This window comes from Pongo pygmaeus, chromosome 10 (assembly GCF_028885625.2).
Source record: "Pongo pygmaeus isolate AG05252 chromosome 10, NHGRI_mPonPyg2-v2.0_pri, whole genome shotgun sequence".
Classification (NCBI taxonomy): Eukaryota; Metazoa; Chordata; class Mammalia; order Primates; family Hominidae; genus Pongo; species Pongo pygmaeus.
Window position 1 is genome coordinate 6,633,673 of NC_072383.2, and position 24,199 is coordinate 6,657,871.

Here is a 24,199-nt window from a genome sequence, read left to right on the forward strand (position 1 = left end):
CACCTTTACCCTTAAAGTGGCAAAAGCAGTACCCAGTTCCCTCAAAAATACTCAGTGGCCAGAGGTTGTAAAATGTGTATTAAATTTCATATGCACAGTGAAGAAGGCATCCTCACAGAGGCAAGAGTTCCAACCCGGTGACAATGGCAGTGAGCCACCCCAGTCTAGTTTTCACCCATCTAAGACAGCAGCAGCTGGCTGTTACCCCTGGACTGAGATTTCTTCCTCTTTGCTGGTGGGGGGCGGCTGGAACTGATGGGAGACACAGTGGGAGGCTGAGGCCCCTTGGGGGTATCATTCTGTTTCTGGAAGGCAGCTTTCTTAAAAGGCTGCTCTGGCAACTGCTGCTTCTCAACCCCCTTGGCCCTTCCAAGGGGCTGATGATGGTCCTTAGGTTTCAGGGGGGCCTGAGTCTTGGATGGGGATAACACAGCCGGTGTTTCTGTGTCTGTGCCCTTGGGAGGGGCATTCTTCTTGAGGAAAGCAACTTTCTTGGGGGACTGTAATTTAGGTGATCGTTGCTTTAGCTTCCCAGTCACCTTTGCCTCCCTGATCCCTTCAGCTTTTCCAGCTGGCTGACTGCTATCCTGGAACCTGGAGGAAGCTTGGGTCTTTGTGACAGAAGGTACAGTGGACAATTCTGAGTCTGCCCCTTTGGAGATGCCATTCAGCTTCTGGAAGGAGGCCTTCTTGGGATGTTGCTGTTTCTGCAGCTGCTGCTTTGCCTTTGCAGCCCCCTTGGCCTTCTTGGCTGGCTGGCTGCTGTTCTCAGACTTGGGGATGACCTGAGGCAAGTCTACATTTGTAGGTGCGGCTGTTTCAGAATTTCCTGGGGTTAAAATTAAACAGATGGTGTCAGAAAATGGGCCTTATCACCATATTTTAATATTCTCATGTTAAAATATGAGAATTGCTATTTCTTGGGCAGGAGCTCCACACAATTAGGTCAGTGCCTAAGAGCAGATTACCTAAATTCCCATTACTTAATATAACTGGGCCTTCACTCAAGTCCTAGTTGAACCTTGTATTAAAAGATCACTGCCTATAGGCCAGGCATGGTGGCTCACACCTGTAATTCCAGCACTTTGGGAGGCCAAGGCAAGTGGATTGCTTGAGGCCAGGAGTTCAAGACCAGCCTAGCCAACATGGTGAAACCATCTCTACTAAAAATACAAAAATTAGCCAGGGATGGTGGTACACACCTGTAATCCTAGCTACTTGGGAGTCTAAGGCACAAGAATCGCTTGAACCTGGAAGGTGGAGGTTGCAATGAGCTGAGATTGCACCACCGCAGTCCAGCCTGAGCGACAAAGCAAGACACCGTCTCAAAAAAAAATCACTGCCTATCCTTGGGCCAAAAGGTTTCTACAGGAAGCTGCGCCCTCTTGAGGACAGGAAGTAACAAGACGCTGTAAGGACGAGGTGAATCTGTAAGGAAGAGGTGAATCTCAGGGTTTTGGTTTTTTTTTTTTTTTTTTTTTTTTTTTTTTGAGACGGAATCTCACTCTGTCACCCAGGCTGGAGTGCAGTGGTGTGATCTGGGCTCACTGCAACCTTTGCCTCCTGGGTTCAAGCGATTCTCCTGCCTCAGCCTCCTGACAATCACAAGCGTGCGCCACCATGTCCGGCTAATTTTTGTATTTTTAGTAGAGATGGGGTTTCACCATGTTGACCAGCTGGTCTTGAACTCCTGACCTCAGGTGATCCACCTGCCTCAGTCTCCCAAAGTGCTGGGGTTACAGGTGCGAGCCACCACGCCCGGCCTCGCAGGGTCTTCTAAATGAATTTGAAGCATTAGGCTTTATTTTATCTTTTTTTTTTTTTTTTTTTTTTTGAGGTAGAGTCTCACTGTGTTGCCCAGGCTGGAGTACAGTGGTGCCATTATAGCTCACTGCAACCTCAAACTCCTGGGGCTCAAGGGATCCTCCTACCTCAGCCTCCAGAGTAGCTGGAACTACTAAGTCTCCCTTTGTTGCCCAGACAGGTCTCAAACTCATGGTCTTAAGCGATCTTCCCACCTCAGCCTCCCAAAGTACTGGGATTTACAGGCATGAGCCATCACCACACCTGGCCTATTTATTTTTTAAATCAGAGAAGTTTTTTTCCATGTGAATTGTGATGAAGTGCAGAATAATTAAAATATGTACTTTTTAAGTTATAGCAAATTTTACTATTCCTTTGAGATGGAGTTTTGCTCTTGTTGCCCAGGCTGAAATGCAATAGTGTGATCTTGGCTTACTGCAACCTCCACCTCCCAGGTTCAAGTGATTCTCCTGCCTCAACGTCCTGAGTAGTTGGGACTACAGGCACGCGCCACCACACCCAGCTAATTATTTTTTTTTGAGATGGAGTCTCGCCCTGCCACCCAGGCTGGAGTGCAGTGGCACAATCTCAGCTCACTGCAAGCTCCGCCTCCCAGGTTCATGCCATTCTCCTGCCTCAGCCTCCCGAGTAGCTGGGACTACAGGTGCCCGCCACCACGCTTGGCTAATTTTCTGTATTTTTAGTAGAGACGGGAGTTTCACTGTGTTAGCCAGGATGGTCTCGATCTCCTGACCTCGTGATCCGCCCATCTTGGCCTCCCAAAGTGCTGGGATTACAGGCGTAAGCCACTGCGCCAGGCCACACCCAGCTAATTCTTATATTTTTAGTACAGACAGGGTTTCACCATGTCGAATTCCTGACCTCAAGTGAGTGCTGGGATTACAGGCATGAGCCACCATGCCCAGACAAATTCTACTATTTCTAAAGCAGCACTTCTCCCCCTCTTCCAACTAAACCCAGGGTTATATCCCAGTAAGCAGTGCTCTCAAGGCTGTTTCAGAAAACCCCACCCTTCCCTTGAGATCCAGGCCAGGCTCCTCAAGATGGCTGAGAAAACAATCTGCAATGAGTGTGAAGGGCTCAGAGCACTGCTGTTCCAACCCAGTGCTGAGAATGCTGGGCCAGCAGAGGTCCAGTACCAGTAAGTCCGCCCTGCCAAGAAGGAAAACAAACCACAACCTGCATTTGGAATGCATTTAGTGCTGAACAACTGCAGCCACTTGGCAGAATAAAGGAAAAGGCCTCCATCCATATGAACACTTTGGCCTGTTCACATGGGGTCCAGCACTCAAAAGCAATTCTAGCTGGAATGAGAGGGTTCTCTCATCCAAGCATGCAAAGGCTGGAGTAAGGGATGCATGAATCTTTCCTTTCCCTTCCCTCCTGTCACACCATAAAGCCTCCTGAAAGGTGGAAAGAGCAAAGGTGGTGATGAAGGGTAGAAAAAGATCACTTACCTGTCTGGGACTGAGGGATAGAATTGGAAAATTTCTTGAACTTGGCAATGAAGAACCCATCCATATTGTGCGTATGAGGGTAGAAGCGTCGGGTAGAACGCAGACTGGGGTGGAAGCGCCTTTCTCGAAAGCGGGTAAAACCTTCCTGGCCAAAGTCTAGGCCTGTGGGCACCAGTCGCACATTCCTCTTTTTCAGAGCATAGTCTACCACCCACTCATTCTCTTCTACCTGGATGTGGGGGGAAGACAAAGAAGGGAGGAAAAAGCAGAGCTGGAGCTGAAGGGAGCTCTAAGGGGCAAAGAGCCCCCCAGCCCAGCCTCCCCCGCTCTGCCATGGCGGAGGTCTCACCGTGATAGAACAGGTGCAGTAAACCAGGTAGCCTCCTGTCTTGGAGGTCGCATTGACAGAGTCAATAGCACTCAGGAGCAACTCCTTCTGGAGGTGAGCACAGCGCAGGATGTCCTTCTCATCCTGTCCCAAAAAGAGACCCAAAGGCAGCCTGAGGAGGAGAGGGGAGCCCAGAGGGTGTCCCCATCTCACTTTCCAGCTCTACAAGACCCAGCCAAGGCCTCTCAGGGGCCCACCACCTGACTCCTCACCTTGTTAGTCTTCACGGCTGGATCCTTGGAGATGACCCCAGTGCCACTGCAGGGAGCATCCAGCAGTACTCGGTCAAAGCCCCCCACCACCTGGGAAAAAGATACAGATGAATCATATGTCCCTTCTGCAACCAGCAGGGCACTATTTACTAGGGTCAAGTCTAAACACTGAGGTCAGGAAGGGACAAGGTCAACTGGAAGAAGCCTCAGGAGACACACAGCTCGAGTCTCACCTTGGGGAACTGGCGCCCATCATAGTGGCTGATAACGGTGTTGGTGACTCCCAGCCGATGCAAGTTGCCCACAACACTCTTGAGCCGCTCAGCATTGGCGTCATTGGCAAGGATCACACCTGTGTTCTTCATCAGCTGGGCTAAAGGGAGCGCAGTAACAGTGCTGATCAGTCAGTTCCACTGCCTCCACACTTGCTCCCACCCTCCTGCCCGGGAATCCACATGAGAAGTGTCATCACCTCAAGGCAACTTCACTCCCAACAAGCCTGCCTACTGTATAGGCTGATCCACTCTGCACTAGCCCCTGGTGATCGGCAAGTCTACCGATGTGGTTTTCCCATTTTTACCGAACACCTATCGGTCCTACATAATAAATTACTTCTTTTAAGTGATAGCAGCTTAATAAAAGTTATGGCTGCTGATTATGTGCTGAACACTGCCAAAGACTTCTAAATGCATCATTTTAACCTTCACAGTCCAAGCATAATACAAGGGCCAACCCAAGCACAATTACCATCCCATTTTCTGGATGACAAAAGAGAATCCATAGTCAGATGGGTAGTAAGTGGCACACTGGAACCCAGGCCGACTCCAGAAACTGGTCCTCACCACCCTGCTAGCTACCTGCACATTGTGTTCCATGAGCACTAATGAGTCAGCAACCCCATCTACTTTCAAAAGCAAGACAGCCCGATGAATCCCACTGCCTGCCCCTCTCATACCCATGTAGCTGGTCTTTCCTCCAGGGGCACAACACATGTCCAGGATCCGCTCATGTTCCTGGGGTGCCAAGGCCATGACGGGCAACATGCTGGAGGCTCCCTGCAGCATGTAGTGCCCAGCCAGGTACTCGGGGGTAGCACCTGCGGAGGAGGACCACCCTGTGACATGCGGTAGGGACAGGGACAGAGGTAGAAGGGCTCTTGGGTGGGGGAGACTTACCAATGGGCACAGAAGAATCATACACCACTAGTCCAGTCTTTGACCACTTGCCCAGGGGATCCAGGTTAACCCCACGATTGATTAGAGCCTGAAGAGGGATGAAGATTTTTTTTTTATTTGGGATGGAGTCTCACTCTGTTGTCCAGGCTAGAGTGAGGTGGCGCAATCTCGGCTCACAGCAACCTCCACCTCCCGCATTCAAGTGATTCTCTCTCGTGCCTCAGCCTCCTGAGTAGCTGGGACAACGGGCATGTACCACCATGCTTGGCTAATTTTTGTATTTTTCATAGAGATGGGGTTTCACCATGTTGGCCAGGCTGGTCTCTAACTCCTGATCTCAGGTGATCTGCCCGCCTCGGCCTCCCAAAGTGCTAGGATTACAGGCGTGAGCCACCGCGCCCGGTAGGGATGAAGATTTTAAGAACCTCATAGGCTACTCTACCCAGAAAACACATGAAGACATTAAAAACATGGTTCATAAAAATAAAAACATGGCCCATGGCCCCACAACTCCTAGAGTACTTACTCCAAACACAGTCATCATGGACTCACAACTCCTAGAGTGCTTACTCCAAACACGGTCATCATGGACTCACTGAGCAGTTTCTCTCTCCCACTCCATCCTATGGTGCCCTTTTTTCTTAACCTCAGGCTCCTAACTCAAGGTCTGAACTTCATCCCAATGGAGCAGGATGCCACCTCCTGTTACTTTATTTCCTAGAAGTGGCATCTGATTTTCTAAGAGGCTGAGCCCCTCCACTATGCTAAAAATTTAATGATATTGGTTATAGCACATTACATTATTAGGTTTTCTTCACACCAGGAAATATACAACACATATAACCCAACAACTAACTTTAGAACAGGGGGTCTTTAACCTGGGGCCCCTGAACCCTTGGAAATGAGTTTAAAATATTGACTGTGCATATGTGTCTTTTTTGTGCAGTCAGGAATCATATTTCCCCAGCTCCTCAATGATCTCCCTCCAATCTCCTTGGGGGCAGCACGCTCATCCTGAAGTCTCATCATCCTAGTCACAGGGAGCAGAGTATGAACTTCCCATTCCACAGAGGTCCTAGGCCCCCAGCCTGCCAGAGACATCAGGCCTCTGGGTTTGCCCCCCAGGATCATGCTTAGGTCCTAGGCCCCACCCAGTCAGGGTAGCACAGGGGAATCTCTAGAGTTGGCAGAAGTCACTTCCCTTCTGAGATGAGCGAGCCTCAAAGGCCGCCCCTCACCTGCGCAAGGTCTCGGCGTCGAGTTTTCAAGGTATTGGTCCGGAGGGTGACAGGCCGAGGCACCTCATTAGCTTCTAAGAACTCCACCAGCTGCGGGGCAAGACAGCAGGGAATAAGTGAGGCTGGCTAAGGAGCTCAGTCAGAGGAGGGGGCAAGGGGGCTGAACATCTTCCTTACACAGGGTAAGGAGGCGAGAAAAGAAAAGCAGAAGAGGCATTCTGGCAATCCAGTACCTCAGACAGAGGGAAGAGGTCCATGAGCTTGCCAAGCAGGAAGTCTCCATAGGAGTAGTAAGTGGCCAGATCCTTCTTGAGCCGGTTCAGGTATTCAGAACGAGACCGCCCTTCCTCCCGCTGAGCCCCAAAATCACGCAGAATTCCCACAATATCCTGGATCCGCCTGTGAACTCGTTGCAGGTCTGGAGCCTGGGCATGTGGGCCTGTTAAGGAACTGTGTCATGATGTCCTAGGGCCTGGAAATCCCTCTCCCAAGCATCTTCCTCCTAACTCTTCACTCTGCCCTGCAAGGATATCCTGCTCCGTCTCCCCAGCAGGGGGCAGCACAAATGGTTCCTCATCCACATTGATCTGCAGGCCCCCATCTTCCTCCTCCTCCTTTAGGGGGCCTGACTCAGGGGTCACTTCTTTCTCTTCCTCCTCATCCTCCGTCTCCTCTTCACTCCACTGGATCCTAGAAACAGGTCCAGGAAGAGAGTGATTCACAGACCAAAACAGACACCTCCTCCTTCCTCACAGCTTCCCCACCCCAGCGGCTTCCTATGCTCCATCCCAATAGCTTCCAAAACTCACCCAGCAGCAGCTTCCCGGGCCTTCTGCTTCCGAGCAGCTCTTTCAATGGGCAGCAACTGAAGAGAGACAAGGGCTGTTAATACAGGCCTGCCCTTCCATCAGCCCCTGTAGTACTTTTATCTCTGTATCTTATTTTTTTCGCTAAATAAAAATCCAACACTTGCTCTCAGAAGGAAACAGAGGAGCAAAGAAATGAAGATAAGGTTGGCACAATATTGCTCACTGTTGAAACTAAGTAATGAGGGCATGGTGGTGCACGCCTGTAAATCCCAGCTACTCAGGAAGCTGAGGCAGGAGAATTGCTTGAACCCGGGAGGTGGAGGTTGCAGTGAGCCAAGATCGAGCCACTGCACTCCAGCCTGGGCAACAGAGAAAGACTTCATCTCAAAAAACAAAACAAAACAAAACAAAACAAACCTAAGTAATAAATTAAAGGGTTCATTACATTTTTCTTTCTACTATTGTTTTTCACTTTTCCATTAAGGAAAAAAAAAAAAAAAACAACTTGAAAAATACCTTTATGTATAAAGAAGGACAAAAATTGCCCTTGACTACCATCTTGCCATGTTTTTTGAGAGAAGTCTCGCTCTTGTCCCCCAGGCTGGAGTGCAATGGCACGATCTCAGCTCACTTCAACCTCCGCCTCCCAGGTTCAAACGATTCTCCTGCCTCAGCCTCCCAAGTAGCTGGGATTACAGGCACGCACCACCATGCCCAGCTGATTTTTTGTATTTTTAGCAGAGATGGGGTTTTACCATGATGGCCAAGCTGGTTTTGAACTCCTGACCTCAGGTGATCCGCCCATCTCGGCCTCCCAAAGTGCTGGGATTACAGGTGTGAGCCACTGCGCCTGGCCCATTTTGCCATATTTTTTTTTTTACTTACTCTGTATTTTTCACATAATCCATTTTCAAGTTTGTTTCTTGCTTTTTAGACTTCAGTTACATCACAGGCATTTTCATATAGACATAATGACCAGTGTTAACTGCATCATATGCATGAACCATAACTTACTTAAGCATATTGTATATTTTGGAAGTTTCCAGAGTTTTTGGCATTATGATCCACATGGTGCCTGCAAAACTAATAATGACCGTGTAGATACAAGGGGATGTAGGAAACGGGTGCACATGGGGACCTTCTCTTTATTCTACACAATTCTAATAATACATCCACACACTAATTGTATAACAACCTCCTGCACCTCAGTAAAGAACTATTTGCTGACATTTTGGATCATCTTCCTTAATAGGGAATTACTATTGTCAAAAATAAGAAGTTTTTGTTTGTTCTTTTTTTTTTTTGAGACAGTCTCACTCTGTCACCCAGGCTGGAGTGCACTGGTAAGATCACAGCTCATTGCAGCCTCAACCTCCCAAGCTCCAGTCATCTTCCCACTTCAGCATCCTGAGTAGCTGGGACTACAGGCGTACGCCACCACACCCAGCTAATTTTTAAACCATTTTTTAACTTTTTTTTTTTTTTTTTTTGAGACAGAGTCTCACTTTGTTGCCCAGGCTGGAGTGCAATGGCACGATCTCGGCTCACTGCAACCTCCACCTCACAGGTTCAAGCAATTTTCCTGCCTCAGCCTCCCAGGTAGCTGGGAGTAGCTGGGATTACAGGCATATACCACCACACCAGCTAATTTTCATATTTTTAGTAGGGATGGGGTTTCGCCATATTGTCCAGGCTGGTCTCGAACTCCGGAGCTCACGTGATCCGCCCACCTCGGCCTCCCAAAGTGCTAGGATTATAGGCGTGAGCCACTGTGCCCGGCTAATTTTTTAATTTTTTGTAGACACGGGATCTGCCTATGTTGCTCAAGCTGGTCTCCAACTCCTGGGCTCAAGCAATCCTCCTGCCTCAGCCTCCCAAAGTGCTGGGATTACAGATGTGAGCCACCAAACCCAGCCAAAAGGAACAAATTTTTCAAAGTTCTGAGATAACTGCTTTATAAAAAGTGCATTTCTGTGCCCATCAGTGGAGCACACCATTGTCCACCTTCCCATATCTACACCAAGAGAGCCTTCTAGATTTTTTAGGAAAGAGCTCTATCCTACAGCTCTTTCGAACTTGTAGGTGCACTGGGAGAGGATATAAGGCAGTAGGGAAACAGTGATGGAGCACAAAAACCCCTTTCCTCTAGTCAGGCTTATCCTTGCCACTAAGAAACAGTCTGAAGAATCTGGGAAAGAAACTAAATAGCAAGGATCCTTCTCTGAATGCCCAAAGAGATGAATCTCACCTCTTCACCGTCCTCCTCATCCTCAGAGTTGCCGGAGTCAGCTCCATAGTCATCTACCATATCAGCATCGTCCTCGGAGCCCCAGAGGTCCCCGTGGTTCACCATACCATCTTCTTCAGAGTCTTCCTCCTCCTCTTCCTCATCACTGCTAGGTGCTGGGCGCTTCTTGCCTCGAGCAGCATTAAATAGGGACTGGGGTCCCTTCTTACCAGCTGTCTGGACAGCTCCTGCAGAGATCCCTAAGGGTTTGAAGAGTCCTGGACTAATGGCAGCCACACATTCCCTGGCCCCACACCCTGGGAGCCTGTACTTTCTACCCCTCAGAATGTGCTTTGGCTGTTCCTTTCACTCCGGAAATGTTTAGCAAGTCCTTCCCTACCCAGGACCCAAAGGACTCCTCATGTAGCATCCAGCTCTTAGTTTCACCGACCTTTTGGTAGCTTTCCAGGCAATGGTTTGGCCTCAGGAGACTTATTTGTCTTAAGGGCTTCAGCAGAGCCCAACCTCCTCTTGGCTGCCCTGAAAAGACACAAGAGATTCAAGGAGTGAAGAAATGGGAAGATACTTCCAGGCTCTGCCATTTCCACCATAGGGAAATGTGAGAGTCTAGAATTAACTCTGTGGTCAAAGATGAGCAGTACCAATTTAACCTACTTAAGTTCTGACACCCACACTTACCTCTTTCGAGCACGACTAGACAGCCTCTTGGAATTTTCGTCACTTACTGTTTATAAAAGAAAAACAAGGCAGAACAAGTTACAGGGGACATTAAAAATAAATGGGAACAGAAATAAACATGGTAAGAGAATTAGTACACTAATTAAAAGGAGTCCATTTAAATCTCAGCCCTGTTACTATTTAATAACTGTATACGAGTTTCTTTTTTTTTTGAAATGGAGTTTCACTCTTGTCTTCCAGGCTGGAGTGCAATGGCGTGATCTCAATTCACTGCAACCTCCGTCTCCCAGATTCAAGCAATTCTATTGCCTCAGCCTCCCACCACCACGCCCAGCTAATTGTTGTATTTTTAGTAGAGACAGGGTTTCACCATTTGGCCAGGCTGGTCTCGAACACCAGACCTCAGGTGATCCACCTGCCTCGGCCTCCCAAAGTGTTTCCTTAATAGTGCCTCTCTCACAGGACTCTAAGATGATGAAGTGATATAACATGACCAATAAGTTTAATACAGTGCCCAGGACTTGCTACTGTCTCAATAAACTGCATCCTTTATCCAATGCCCAACACAAACTGCCGGTCCAGTGTTACCTCCCACCAGTCTTCCACACAGTTTACTACTTACTCGGCATGAAGAAGCCAGATCCGTGCTTTTCCATTTCCACCCCTTCCAAAAGGCAAATCAGTGACTGACCCCTCCCCTTCATTACTTCCTCTTGCTACAATGTTACCCATTTTTCAAAACCCAGCTTAACAAAAACTTTTACAGTTCTGCATGGGATCCCCCTTCCTCTGAACTCACAATGTTTTAAATCACACCTTCCCTTGCATGAATAGTTGTGTCCGTGTCTTCACATCTCTACGACCTGAACAGTTCCCTACAATCTAAACGACTGTTTCATTCGTACCTCCCAGTAACTCATACAGAGAAGATTCCACTTAAATAGAAAATGAACAGAAACTAAAAACAGGGAAGAGGTTATGATACAGAATACTGCAAAAGCTGAGGGATCAGGAGGCCACAACAAATCCTTACCCGCAGGCAAGAATCTGACGAGTTCTGTCTCGGCGCCCTTCTGCTTCCGGGCCTTTCGGCCTGGCCCCCGCTTCTCCTTCTTCGTAGGGTCCAACTTGCGCCCCATGGTACTGTGGCAGACAGAAATGGGAGAAGGTGGCGTCGCGCGTGTCGGAGGGAACGGCAGAACGCACGCTTGGCGTATTATAGTGGGAAACGGCACAGCCTCAACTCAGCACCCCCGACTCAGCACCCGCGACTCACTCAGCATCCCCGACTCAGCACACGCGACTCAAGCACTCCCGCTATCCCCCTGGAGGCCCGACCGAACGCCCTCCCACCTGAAACCCAGGTAGCGCACCCCTCTCCCCACGTCCCAGACCAGGTCAGTGCTGCCACCCTTCGTCCCCCAATTTCCTCTAGACCCACCAGAATGCGGGTTAAGGCCCGAGACAGCCCTTCGGGCGGCCCTCCACGTGCAATCTGTACCTAGCTTTCGGCCAGCACTCGCCACAGAATCGTTCCACGCAGGCGCACGGAGAGCGCTAGCTTCGCGGCCCCGCCTCTTCCTGTTGCGTCCAGTCGGCCGCCGCACCCGGAACTTATCCTCGCCCTGGGAACGCCCGCGGAGCTGGCGGCGGCGAGTAAAGGGAAATTTGGCGACGCGCAGCTTACACCCGCGGCGGGTGGAGGGAGCAATGTGACGAAACGGCTGAGCTTGTCCGACCTTCCCTCATGGAGTTGGCTTTTAGCCTCACGGCCGGTTTCTGTTGGAAAAGCTAGTGCGTGAAAGCCGCACCTTCTCCTCGAACCAGGGCCCGACAGCGGGGCCCTCTCCCTGGCATCCACTGCCCTAGTCCAGCGTCAAGATCACGGAATTCCAGGCTGGGCGCAGTGGCTCACGCCTGTAATCCCAGCACTTTGGGAGGCTGAGGTGGGTGGATCACCTGAGGTCAGGAGTTCGAGACCAGCCTGGCCAATATGGTGAAACCCTGTCTCTACTAAAAATACAAAATTAGCCGGTCGTGGTGGCGGGCGCCTATAATCCCAGCTACTCGGGAGGCTGAGGCAGAATTGCTTGAGCCTGGGAGGCGGAGGTTGCAGTGAGCCGAGATCGTGCCACTTCAGCCTCAGCAAGAGCGAAACTGCACCTCAAGAAAAAAAAAAAAAGCCGGGAGCGGTGGCTCACGCCTGTAATCCCAACACTTTGGGAGGCCGAGGCGGGCGAATCACGAGGTCAAGAGATCCGAGACCATCCTGGTCAACCTTGTCTCTATTAAAAATACAAAAATTAGTTGGGCATGGTGGCGCACGCGTGTAGTACCAGCTACTCGGGAGGCTGAGGCAGGAGAATCGCTTGAACCCGGGAGGGGGAGGTTGCAGTGAGCTGAGATCGCGCCACTGTACTCCAGCCTGGCGACAGAGTGAGATTCCATCTCAAAAAAAACAAACAAAAACCATGGAATTCCATGCCACTTACCTCCTCCTCCCCGCCCTTTTAAAAATCTTTTTATAGAGACGGGGTGTAGGGGGTGGCGTCTCACTATGTTGCCAGGGCTGGTCTAGAACTCCTGGGCTTAAGCGATCCTCCTGCCCCCACCTTTGTGCTGAGATTACAGGCTGTGAGCCACGGTGCCCCGCCCTCCCAGCACCTTCCTTGATGCTCACCCCTCCTCAGCCCCTCAATTAAGGTGTTGCACTGCACCTCGTTCGCAGGGGCCCTCTTCGCCGGAACTCGCTTTCAGGTGGGTCTACAATTAGTTGGGAACCAACGGGTTGCAACGCTGACCTGGTCTGGGACATGAGGAGGGGTGAACTACAAGGGTTTCAAGGTTGGAGGGCATTAGGTCGGGCCTCCGGGGTTGTGGGGTTAAGGCTGTGTTCTTCCACAAATTGCATCCCAATTTTGCACAACTTAGCAAGAAAACCCCCCCTCAGCCTTCCTTGAAACATTAAGGTAGTGGTTAGGTGTTAAAAACCGTTCCATGTACTTGACTGGTTTAATTTGACAACCGTATGAGGTATACATGAGAAATCTGCATTCCACCAAAGTTAAACAACTTGCTCAAGGTCACAGAGCCATTAAGCGGTGCTGCCCACAGTTTTGCAGCCTCTCATTTTCCACAGGTGGAAGTCATCGTTGGCAAGGCACATACTGCACCCACACACAGAACCCAGTTACTCAGTGGAGTATCAGGATACCACGTAGCCCTTAATTTTCAACTATACAGGTGCCAGGCTCCTGCCACACACACTCATCCACCTGCACCTACACCCACACTGAACCAGAGCACTAAAATACAAGGAAACTTTTATTTTCAATTTTCATCAAGAAATTTGCTGTGGTTTTTTATGCTTTTGGTTTTTTCCTTTTTTTTTTTTTTCTGCTTTATTTCATTTAGCCGCTCAGTGGCTAGAGCCGCTGGGTTCCTGGTATTAAAAAGATGCCAACAGAGGTAGCTGTGTCTCGCCCAGGGGCCCAGCCCACTCTGAATACCCCCAAAAAAGGAGAAAAGAAAACACAAAATAAACCAACAAAATAAAACCAAAAGGAGGAAAAAATTCAGATCATTTTCTTCAAGCCTGGCAGGAACCCACAACAGTTTGTGTGTAACAGGCGTTACAGTGGGGAGAAGCCAGGGTCCAGAAGGCCAGCCCGCCAGCTCCTGCAGATGGCGCCGGCGCTACTGCTGCATGTCTCTCCTGCAGGAAGGGCACCACTGCCCCTCACTCCCTCCCCTCCCCCAGTGCACTGGGGCTGTTCCTTTACAACACGGAAGATGGGCAGAAGGAAGGTGAGGGTCTCTCAGGCCCCCAGGGGAGAAGCTGGGACAAGAGAAAGTGAGGAAGGTCACTGCTCAGCGGTGGAGGTGGTATCAGTCTGCATCTTCACTGCTGCTGGGCTACCTAGAGAAGGAGACCCAAGGAGTCAGAATTCCAGATGATAGGAATCCACCCAATCTCAAGGGAATTCACTGATAGGCCACCCACCCAGTATGTAAAGCTAGGGACATACAGCAAAGTTACAAGCTCCAGAATGGTTCTGCAGGAAGAGGTGGTGTCAAGAAAATGGTCCTACCTGCTGTGGGGTAGGTTCGGGTGCCCGGTTTGCCAGGCGGCTGAGAATGTTGCGCTCTGACATCTGTAATCTCACAGCAACTGGGGGAATTCGGGCAATGGTAGCTGGGAGTCGAGTCACATCAGCTTTCATGTCACTCAGCAGTTCTTCCAGCTGTTTCAGAACTGCATAGGGAGGAAAAGAGGTGGTGAGCTGTGGTGGCCAAGACTGAGCTCCCTCTACCCTCGTGGACCAGCCCCCCATCACTTCTCAGTGACCAAGCGACTGTGATGTATTGTCTTCTGTCATCTGACCTGACCTCCACCGTGCTCAAATTCCTACTCCTCATATTCCAGTTCCAACTGTCCATGCTTTTGTGCTTTTTAAAGTCACCTAAACCTTCACTATCCCTTACTATTATTGTATTTCCTCTTCTTGAGAAGCTTATTCCTGGTTTTCTCTTACTTCTCTACCTTCAGAATCTGTCTCCCACCTCCATTATAACAGCATTCTTTTCCTTATTTCACCCTCCGCCTCCTCATAACCTTTTACTTTAATTAGAAACAAAATGTTGAAAGGGGTCTAGAATTTGAAGGGATCTTTTATCACCTGAAGTTACCTCTAGTATCCCAAATGACACTATTATTCTGCTTTGCTTTCCATCTCAAGAACCTGAATATGTTTAAAGTTAAAAGAGGTGGCTGGGTACAATGGCTCACACCTGTAATCCCAGCACTTTGGGAGGCCAAGGCAGGCGGATCACCTGAGGTCGGGAGTACAAGACTAGGCTAACCAACATGGAGAAACCCCATCTCTACTAAAAATACAAAATTAGCTGGGGCGCGGTGGCTCATGCCTATAATCCCAGCACTTTGGGAGGCAGAAGTGGGTGGATCACCTGAGATCAGGAGTTCAAGACCAGTCTGGCCAACATGGTGAAACCCCATCTCTACTAAAAATACAAAAAATTAGCTGGGCATGGTGGCAGGCACCTGTAGTACCAGCAACTTGGGAAGCTGAGGCAGGAGAATCGCTTGAACCCAGGAGGCGGAGGTTGTGGTGAACTGAGATCGTGGCATTGCACTCCAGCCTGGGCAACAAGAGCAAAACTCCATCTCAAAAAACAAAAAAAAAAAAAAACAAAATTGGCCGGGCATGCCTGTAATCCCAGCTACTCAGGAGGCTGAGGCAGGAGAATCGCTTGAACATAGGGAACATAGGAGGCGGAGGTTGCAGTGAGCCGAGATCATGCCATTGCACCCCAGCCAGGGCAACAAGAGCAAAACTCCACCTCAAAAAAAAAAAAAAAAAGGTGGCCAGGGCGGGGGACAGTGGCTCACACCTATAATCCCAGCACTTTGGGAGGCGGAGGTGGGTGGATCACTTGAAGTCAGTTTGAGACCAGCCTTGCCAACATGGTGAAACTCCATTGCTACTAAAAATACAAAAATTAGCCACAAGTGGTGGCACATGCCTGTAGTCCCAGCTACTCGGGAGGCTGAGGCAGGAGAATTGCTTGAACCCAGGAGGCAGAGGTTGCAGTGGGCCAAGATCACACCACTGCACTCCAGCCTGGGCAACAGAGCTAGACTCGATCTCAGAAAAAAAAAAAAAAAAAAAAGAGGTGCCCAGGTATAGTGGCACATATTTGTAGTCCCAGCTACTCAGGAGGCTGAGGCAGGAGGATCACTTGAGTCCAGGAGTTCAAGACCCACCTGGGCAAAATGGTGAGAGCCCATCCTTTTTTTTTTTTCCGGAGTCTCACTACGTTGCCCAGACTGATAGCCCGTGCAGTGGCACGATCTTGGCTCACTGCAAACTCCGCCTCCCGGGTTCAAGCGGTTCTCCTGCCTCAGCCTCCTGAGTAGCTAGGATTATAGGCGTGCGCCACATGCCCAGCTAATTTTTCTATTTTTAGTAGAGACGGGGTTTCACCATGTTGGCCAGGCTGGTCTCAAACTCCTGACCTCGTGATCCACCTGCCTTGGCCTCCCAAAGTGCTGGGATTACAGGCGTCAGCCACCGCGCCCGGCCAAGAGTCCATCTCTTTTAAAAAAAAAAAAAAAAAAAAAAGAGGCAAAGAACTACTGTCCTTGATTGCCTCTAAGATATTAACTTCCCAAGGATGGCAAAGATCCCTAGCACCTCCTAAACTCCCAGACAAAGGAACTCTGAAAGTTTGAAAACAAATATATGTACATTGGGATGCAGTCAGATCAGGGAGGCCGAATCAGCAGGAGGCAGGGGAGCCACTGGCTACCTTTGTGCAGGACTGCATTGGCTGGCTTGTTTCCTGCCATTGACTCCTTGGACAGGTGCTGATGACTTTCCGCCAAACACTCCACCTCCGCAAAGCGGGTGTTGAGGGCCATGGAAGGGTGAGAAGGGTCTTCTGACATGTTCAAGTAAGCAGCCCGGCGCAGCTGCTCCTCAATCACCAGAGCTTGTTCTAAGAGCTGGACAAGGGATAAGAGGAAACGGGAGTTCGACTGATAACTCACTTTGCTCACTTTTGACTGGCCTCTCAGCTCACCTCTCATTGTTTCAGATGGTAATAAGAACCTATGAAGAACTTCATGGACAGCTCATTCCCACACCCAAGTAGTTTAACTTTGCCTTGTACCTTTTTTCTTTCCCTTTTTCAATGTCCTCATTTTTAAAACTCTTTACCCTTTAGGTTCTCTTATACAAAAGCGATAACTCAATTTAGAAAATAGAATATCAAAAATTAACAACAGATAATCCCACCTTCTAGAAATACATCCTGATATTTTTCTTTTTAGGTTTTTTGTGCATAGTTTTTTACATAACTGAGATCATACTATATACATATCCATATTATGTTTTCATTAAGTTACACAGTTAAGCATCTTCCTTTTTATCATCTACTCTTTATCAACCACTCTTCAAAAACACGTTTTGGCTGGGCATGGTGGCTCACACCTGTAATCCCAGTACTTTGGGAGGCTGAGGCGGGCAGATTACTTGAGGTCAGGAGTTCAAGACCAGCCTGGCCAACATGACGAAACCCCGTCTCTACTAAAAACACAAAAATTATCCAGGTATGGTAGTGCGCACCTGTAACTGCAGCTCCTCAAGAGACTGAGGCAGAAGAATGCTTGAACCCGAGAGGCAAAGTTTGCAGTGAGCCAAGATCGCGCCACTGCACTCCAGCCTGAGTGACAGAGGGAAACTGTCTCAAAACAAGGGGTTATTTTGCTATTTTAAAATATTTTTTTTATTTCCTCTTATTGCCATCTCACTCCCATTCCTCTGAAAAGCAACCTTTCTAATATAGTAATACTGTGGCTTTTTGTGTAGGTTTTTAAAGACTGTTTCTGTTTTATATGTATGTTCCTAAGTTACAGAATGATGTTTTCTGTATCTATAAAATGCTTTTTCTTCTCCCACTACATACCTTTTAAAAGGTACTCTTATGTTGTATGCACATGAATTTTGTTGCTTCTGTTGTTTAATGCCCCATGATATGAATACATGTTTTACCTATGCATTCTCCTAATGCTGAACATTTATGGTGCCTGTAGGCCCCCACCACCAAAAATCATACTGCAAAAACACTCATGCACATGTCACCTGATGGAGCTGTATTAAAGATTCTTTGAAATATATCCCAAGAGGCAGAATGTTGGTTCTTAATTTATGTAAAGATTTTAATTACTTAAAAAATATATTCATAAAACATATGACTCAACATAAGAGAAGATTTCTCATACCCTTTTCCTCTCCTAGTGTCAGCCAGCACTTCTATGCAGATGATTTGATGCTTCTCAAACATGTACCTTCAGCACTGGTTCTAATCCCACTAGTGTATGGTGATGGGGGTAGGTAGTGGGAGGGGTGCTGATTTGTGAGAAATACCAAAAGACTTGTCTAAAATTCTGTATCATTCTTTTCTACAAACTGCTCCCTCTCTTCTTAAATGACAATTTAACTTTCTCAGTGACTCAGGCTCAAAATGTTATTTTCAGTCTCACTCACTCTGTACCTCAAATCCAGTAAGTCAGGAGTTGGCAAGCTACAGCCTGTGGGCCAGATCTGCCCCACCACCTGTTTTTATATGGCTCAAGAGCTAAGAATGGGGTTTACATTTTAAAATGGTTGGCAAAAAGTCAAAACAAGACTATTTCATGCCACTTCATGAGAATTATACAAAATTCAAATTGTAATATCCATATATGAAACACTGAAACACATCCTAACTTATTCATTTATGTATCCCCTGTGGTTGCTTTCATACAACAAAGATGGAGTTGAGTATGTGCAACAGAGACTACATGTCCCACAAAGGGACTATCTGGCCCTTTAATAGAAAAGGTGTGGTTGGGTGCAGTGGCTCACACCTGTAATCCCAGCACTTTGGGAAGACAAGGCGGGCAGATCACCTGAGGTCCAGAATTTGAGACCAGCCTGGCCAATATGGCAAAACCCCATCTCTACTAAAAATACAAAAATTAGTCAGGCATGGTGGTACATGCCCATAATCCCACCTACTTAGGAGGCTGAGGCAGGAGAATCGGTTGAAGCCAAGAGGCAGAGGGTGCAGTGAGCCAGGAGATGTCGCCACTGCACTCCAGCCTGGGCAATAGAGCAAGACTTTGTCTCAAAAAAAAAAAAAAAAAAAAGTTTTTATTAACCATTTTTGGTTTGGGGGGAGAAAAAAAGGTTTGCTGACCCCTACAGTAAGTCACTAAGTCCAGTAAATTCTTTGGTGTTGTTTCATCTTTACCCTTTTCGTTTTCCACAACCAGCATCACAGCCCAGACCCTTAACACCTCATGATTGTATGACCGTTTTATAATCTTATGAGTGCTGTTTCCATTTCCCTTGGTCCTATCAAAACTCTGCTCACAAACTTTCAGTGGCTGCCCATTAACGATAGGGTAAAATCCAGACTCTCTTATCTGGTGCCAAGAACCCACCTACTGACCTCTAGCCTGTCCACCTTTCTGTTTCCAGCCTACCTCCCACCATCACCCAACACAAATGTTTCCCTACAGCTCAACTGGGCTATTTGCTGTTTCCAGACATACTAAGCTTTGCTGCTTCATATCTTTGCCGAACCTAATCCCTTTGTTCAGATACCCTTCTGTTCCTGGCAAAAAAATCTCCATCGCATTCTTCAAAACTTCATTCCAATGCCATCTTCTCCATAAAGCCATTTGTGAGTTCCCTCCCTACTCCAATTCCCTCTCGAGATCTTTTTTTTTTTTTTTAAGACGGGGTCTTGGATGGGCACAGTGGCTCACGCCTGTAATCTCACCACTTTGGGAGGCCGAGGCGGGCAGAACATGAGGTCAAGAGATCGAAACCATCCTGGCCAACATGCTGAAACCCCGTCTCTACTAAAAATACAAAAATTAGCTGGGCGTGGTGGCACGCGCCTGTTGTCCCAGCTACTCAGGAGGCTGAGGCAGGAGAATCGCTTGAACCCGGGAGGCAGAGGCTGCCGTGAGCAGAGATCTTGCCACTGCACTCCAGCCTAGCAACACATCAAGACTCTGTCTCAGAAAAAAAAAAAAAAACAGGGTCTCACTCCAATGCCTAGGCTGGAGTGCAGTGGCACAATCTAGGCTCACTGCAGCCTCCCAAGTAGCTGCAACTACAGGTGCACGCCACCAGAACTGGCTAATTTTTGTATTTTTTGTAGACATGGGGTTTTGCCATGTTGCCCAAGCTAGTCTTGAACTCCTGGACTCAAGCAATCAGCTCTTTTAAAATGCTGGGATTAGCCACTGTGTCTGCCTCTCTGAGAACTTTCTTTTCTTGTCTTTTTTGAGGTGAGTCTCGCTCTGTCGCCAGACTGGAATGCAGTGGTGCAATCTCGGCTCACTGCAACTTCCGCCTCCCGGGTTCAAGCGATTCTGGAGAACTTTCTTATGCCAATCAGCAATCTCTCTCCTGATATGCAGAATGGCATTCATTTGATTACACATGTGCTCCTACTTGAAACTGAAAGCTCCTTGAAAACAGATACCATGCTTTGTATTTTTATCCCTGGGCACATCATTGCTTAGTACATAATACCTGAAGGCTTATTAGTGTACCATTTCTTCCCCGATTATACTCAGCGTATGAGACAACAGACACGTCTTTTTTTTTTTTTGAGACAGAGTCTCACTCTGTTGCACAGGCTGAAGTGCCGTAGCACGATCTCAGCTCACTGAAATCTCTACCTCCCGACTTCAAGCGATTCTCCTGCATCAGCCTCCCAAAGTGCTGGGATTACAGGCGTGAGCCACCGCACCTGGCCCACACAGGCACTTTTTAGCCCAGAAAAAAGAACCAGGCCAGGCATGGTGGCTCACGCCTATAATCCCAGCAAACTGGGTGGCCAAGGCAGGTGGATCACTTGAGGTCAGGAGTTTGAGACCAGCCTAGCCAACATGGTGAAACCCCATCTCTACTAAAAATACAAAAATTAGCCGGGCATGGTGGCGCATGCCTATAATCCCAGCTACTCAGGAGGCTGAGGCAGGAGAATCACTTGAATCCAGGACACAGAGGGTGCAGTGAGCAGAGGCTGCATCACTGCATTCCAGCCTGGGCGACAGAGACTCTGTCTCAAAAAAAAAAAAAAAAGAACCAGCAGCCCACTGACTGATAGCCCTACATTTTCAGAGATGCAATTCAATCCCACCTCTATATCTTTCCTGAATACTCCAATCTGCAGTGTTCCCCAAACAAACCCCTCTGCACTAGTGTGTCACTGATTGGACACATAGTCACCTACAGCTCATGTGCAGTTAGTTAACTTTCAAGTCTGTGTGTCTTCAACCCTAATGTGTAAGTTACTTGGGAGCAAAGCCTTCCATAGAATGAAGAAAGTGAGAACGGTGCACTGGATGGACAGACTCCCTCTGCTGCAGGACGTTACGCACTTTCAAGTTTGTCACCTAAGCAATATATTCCTCCCCAACCGCTCACCTTAAACCTTCGAGCTAGAAATTTATTCTTGATCTCTAAGAAATTGCCACGGTTCATTTCGCCCTTGAAAGGCTCATTGAGGATGGCATAGCGTGGGTCATTCTGGATGTCTTGCCACCGGGCATAGCCATGGCTATTGGAAAAGTGCTCAGGAAAAACAAAACAAAGAAAGTAAGAACCTCAAACTAAGAGACCTTCAGAACCTTTCACCAAAAGCCTCAGTACAGACTCAGGCAAAGGATACTTTATGATGCCGGCTAGCAGCCAGTAGTCATGCCGTCGATGCCAGATCTCGTAAGTCTTCTTGGTAACTGTGGCTGCCCGCTCTTCATTCTGCCAAAGGGAGTGCAACTCTGAGGAAGAATTTAGGGAAGGTTGGGGGTGGGGGGAAGCAAACATCTGTGAGAATTGAAAAAGCTACTTATTCTTGTCCCCCACCATCCCCTACCCCTGAATCCATCTTTATATAATTTGCTTCTGGCTTTCTCCACAGAACCCACTATCAGTTTGGCATTCCCTCATCAAACAGAGGTAAAGAGGTAAAGTCCCTGTACCGTGGTTTCTGACAAGAACCCCAATTTCACATCAGATCCTTCTAACCCTGGTGGGCCCCTCATTTCCATACCAGTAAAACCACCATCTGCAATGTTAAACATGAAACGTTGTTTAATATTTTTCTTCTGTTTCTCATCATTCAGGTCCTTGGGGGTCTCTCCATTCTGAAGCATCACTTCTTTTTTCTCTTCTTCTTCTTTCTTCTCTTCTACAGAATATGGGGAAGAAAAATGTCAGCTCCAGCCAAAGCCCAGCACCATCGCCCTTACCCAGAACACTGTATGCTACAAGAATCCATCCACCTCCACCCCTTCTCCACCTGGGTGTCTCTCAGACCCAGAAAATGGTGCCATTGGCCCACTGACAACTAAATGTGGGGAACAGGTGCAGTCTTTTATCTTGGGATAAAATGGCTAGATGAGAATGGACAGGGAGGCAGGGCAGATAGAGTCCTCGCTTCTGGTTTTAGAGTTCTTCTAAACCACAATCGACTTCTCCAAACACCCACCTTTGTCTTCTACCACAATAGGGGTCAGATCTATTGCTGACTTTTCCTCCACCTTTTCTACGTCAGCAGCACCTAGGGGAAGAAATGTTATTGAGAATATACCTAAAGGAAGAACATTCTCCTCTGTTGCACACTATTATCCAATTGGATAGACCTACATCTAAATGTCTGCAATTACAGTAATGTCAGCTGGGCACGGTGGCTCATGCCTGTAATCCCAGCATTTTGGGAGACAGCAGCAGGCAGATCACTTGAGGTCAAGAGTTCAAGACCAGCCTGGCCAACAAGGTGAAACCCAATCTCTATTAAAAATACAAAAATCAGCTGGGTGCGGTGGCTCATGCCTGTAATCCCAGCACTTTGGGAGGCCAAGGTGGGTGGATCACCTGAGGTCAGGAATTAGAAACCAGCCTGGCCAACATGGTGAAACCCTGTCTCTACTGAAGTACAAAAATTAGCCAGGTGTGGTGGCTCACACCTGTAATCCTGGCACTTTGGGAGGCCGAGATGGGTGGATCTCTTGAGGTCAGCAGTTCGTGACCAGCCTGGCCAACATGGTGAAACCCTGTCTCTACTAAAATACAAAAATTAGCCGGGCATGGTGGCGCATGCCTGTAATCCCAGGTACTCAGGAGGCTGAGGCAGGAGAATTGTTTGAACCCAGGAGGTGGAGGTTGCAGTGAGCCAAGATCACACCACTGCACTGCACATCAGCCTGGGCGACAGACCAAGACTCCATCTCAAAAAAAAAAAAAAAAAATTAGCTGGGCATGGTGGCTACTCAGCAGACTGAGGCAGGAGAATCACTTGAACCCAGGAGACAGAGGCTGCAGTGAGCCAAGATCGTGCCGCTGTACTCCAGCCTGGGTGACAGAGTGAGACTCCGTCTCAAAAAAAAAAAAAAAAATTTTTGGCCAGGTGTGGTGGCTCACGCCTGTAATCCCAGCACTTTGGGAGGCCAAAGCAGGTAGATCACGAGATCAGGAGGTGGAGACCATCCTGGCTAACATGGTGAAACCCTGTCTCTACTAAAAATACAAAAAATTAGCCAGGCATGGTGGCAGGCGCCTGTAGTCCCAGCTACTCAGGAGACTGAGGCAGGAGAATGGCGTGAACCCAGGAGGCAGCGCTTGCAGTGAGCCAAGATCGCGCCACTGCACTCCAGCCTGGGCAACAGAGCAAGACTCCGTCTCCAAAAAAAAAAAAAATTAGCTGGGCATGGTTGTGGCACGCCCGTAATCCCAGCTACTCAGAGGCTGAGGCAGGAGAGTCGCTTGAACCCAGGAGGTGGGAGTTGCAGTGAGCAGAGATCATGCCACTGCACTCCCGCCTGGGTGACAGAGTGAGACTCCATCTCAAAAAACAACAACAAATAAAGTCATAAGAGATACCTTAAGTTAGGGGAAAACCTGCCACCTAAAATCAAGGGTGCAGGATTCTTCAGTGTGTCGCTTTCTCCTGATATCTCTACAGTCCCAGTGAAAATTCACGAGTGACCATGGTTCACACAGGGATCTGTAGTGCTTAATATGGATACCGGCCAGGCACAGTAGCTCACGCCTGTAATCCCAGCACTTTGAGAGGCCAAGGCAGGTGGATCACCTGAGTTGGAGACCGGCCTGACCCATATGGAGAAACCCCCTCTCTATTAAAAAATACAAAATTAGCTGGGCATGGTGGTGCATGCCTGTAATCCCAGCTACTCAGGAGGCTGAGGCAGGAGAATCGCTTGAACTCAGGAGGCGGAGGTTGCAGTGAGCTGAGATCGCACCATTGCACTCCAGCCTGGGCAACAAGAGTGAAACTCCTTTTTAAAAAAAAAAAAAAAGGCCAGGCACAGTGGCTCATGCCTGTAATCCCAGCAATTTGGGAGGCAAAAGCAGGTGGATCATGAGGTCGGGAGATTGAGACCAGCCTGGCCAACATGGTGAAACTCTGTCTCTACTAAAAATACAAAAATTAGCTGGGCATGATGGCATGTATCTGTAATCCCAGCTACTCGGGAGGCTGAGGCAGGAGAATCGCTCGAACCTGGGAGGTGGAGATTGCAGTAAGCCAATATCGCGCCACAGCACTCCAGCCTGGCGGCAGC

General features: G+C 48.4%; 2 protein-coding genes across 35 annotated transcripts in view; both read right to left on the minus strand.

Annotated features, from left to right (window-relative positions):
• Positions 1-59: 59 nt before the first annotated feature.
• Positions 60-11,772, minus strand: NOP2 (NOP2 nucleolar protein). 2 transcript variants are annotated; one of them, XM_054444413.1, is made up of 16 exons: positions 11,471-11,772; positions 11,063-11,172; positions 10,030-10,075; positions 9,782-9,870; positions 9,352-9,578; positions 7,104-7,159; positions 6,825-6,984; positions 6,528-6,725; positions 6,295-6,384; positions 5,057-5,144; positions 4,837-4,977; positions 4,115-4,254; positions 3,882-3,971; positions 3,631-3,753; positions 3,282-3,510; positions 60-829 (listed from the first exon to the last, which is right to left on the minus strand). In XM_054444413.1, exons 2-16 carry the CDS (start codon positions 11,166-11,168, stop codon positions 180-182), a joined length of 2,433 nt encoding a protein of 810 aa, XP_054300388.1. In that variant the 5' UTR covers positions 11,169-11,172; positions 11,471-11,772; the 3' UTR covers positions 60-179. The 2 variants fall into 2 exon arrangements, with proteins under 2 accessions (XP_054300388.1, XP_054300387.1); XM_054444412.1 differs by having other exon boundaries at positions 9,352-9,590.
• A 1,563-nt stretch (positions 11,773-13,335) lies between these two features.
• The window catches only part of CHD4 (chromodomain helicase DNA binding protein 4), a 44,755-nt gene continuing 33,891 nt past the window's right edge, over positions 13,336-24,199 (minus strand). For 20 of the 33 annotated variants that reach the window (XM_063672363.1, XM_063672361.1, XM_063672359.1 and 17 more), the window contains 7 exons: positions 22,108-22,179; positions 21,670-21,807; positions 21,289-21,397; positions 21,045-21,177; positions 16,357-16,555; positions 14,121-14,284; positions 13,336-13,948 (listed from right to left, as the gene is read on the minus strand). In XM_063672363.1, coding sequence (XP_063528433.1) covers positions 13,931-13,948; positions 14,121-14,284; positions 16,357-16,555; positions 21,045-21,177; positions 21,289-21,397; positions 21,670-21,807; positions 22,108-22,179 — 833 coding nt within the window. In that variant the 3' untranslated portion in view covers positions 13,336-13,930. The remainder of the gene's footprint in view (positions 13,949-14,120; positions 14,285-16,356; positions 16,556-21,044; positions 21,178-21,288; positions 21,398-21,669; positions 21,808-22,107; positions 22,180-24,199) is intronic. The other 13 variants (XM_054444404.2, XM_054444398.2, XM_063672352.1 and 10 more) reach the window with 1 other exon arrangement.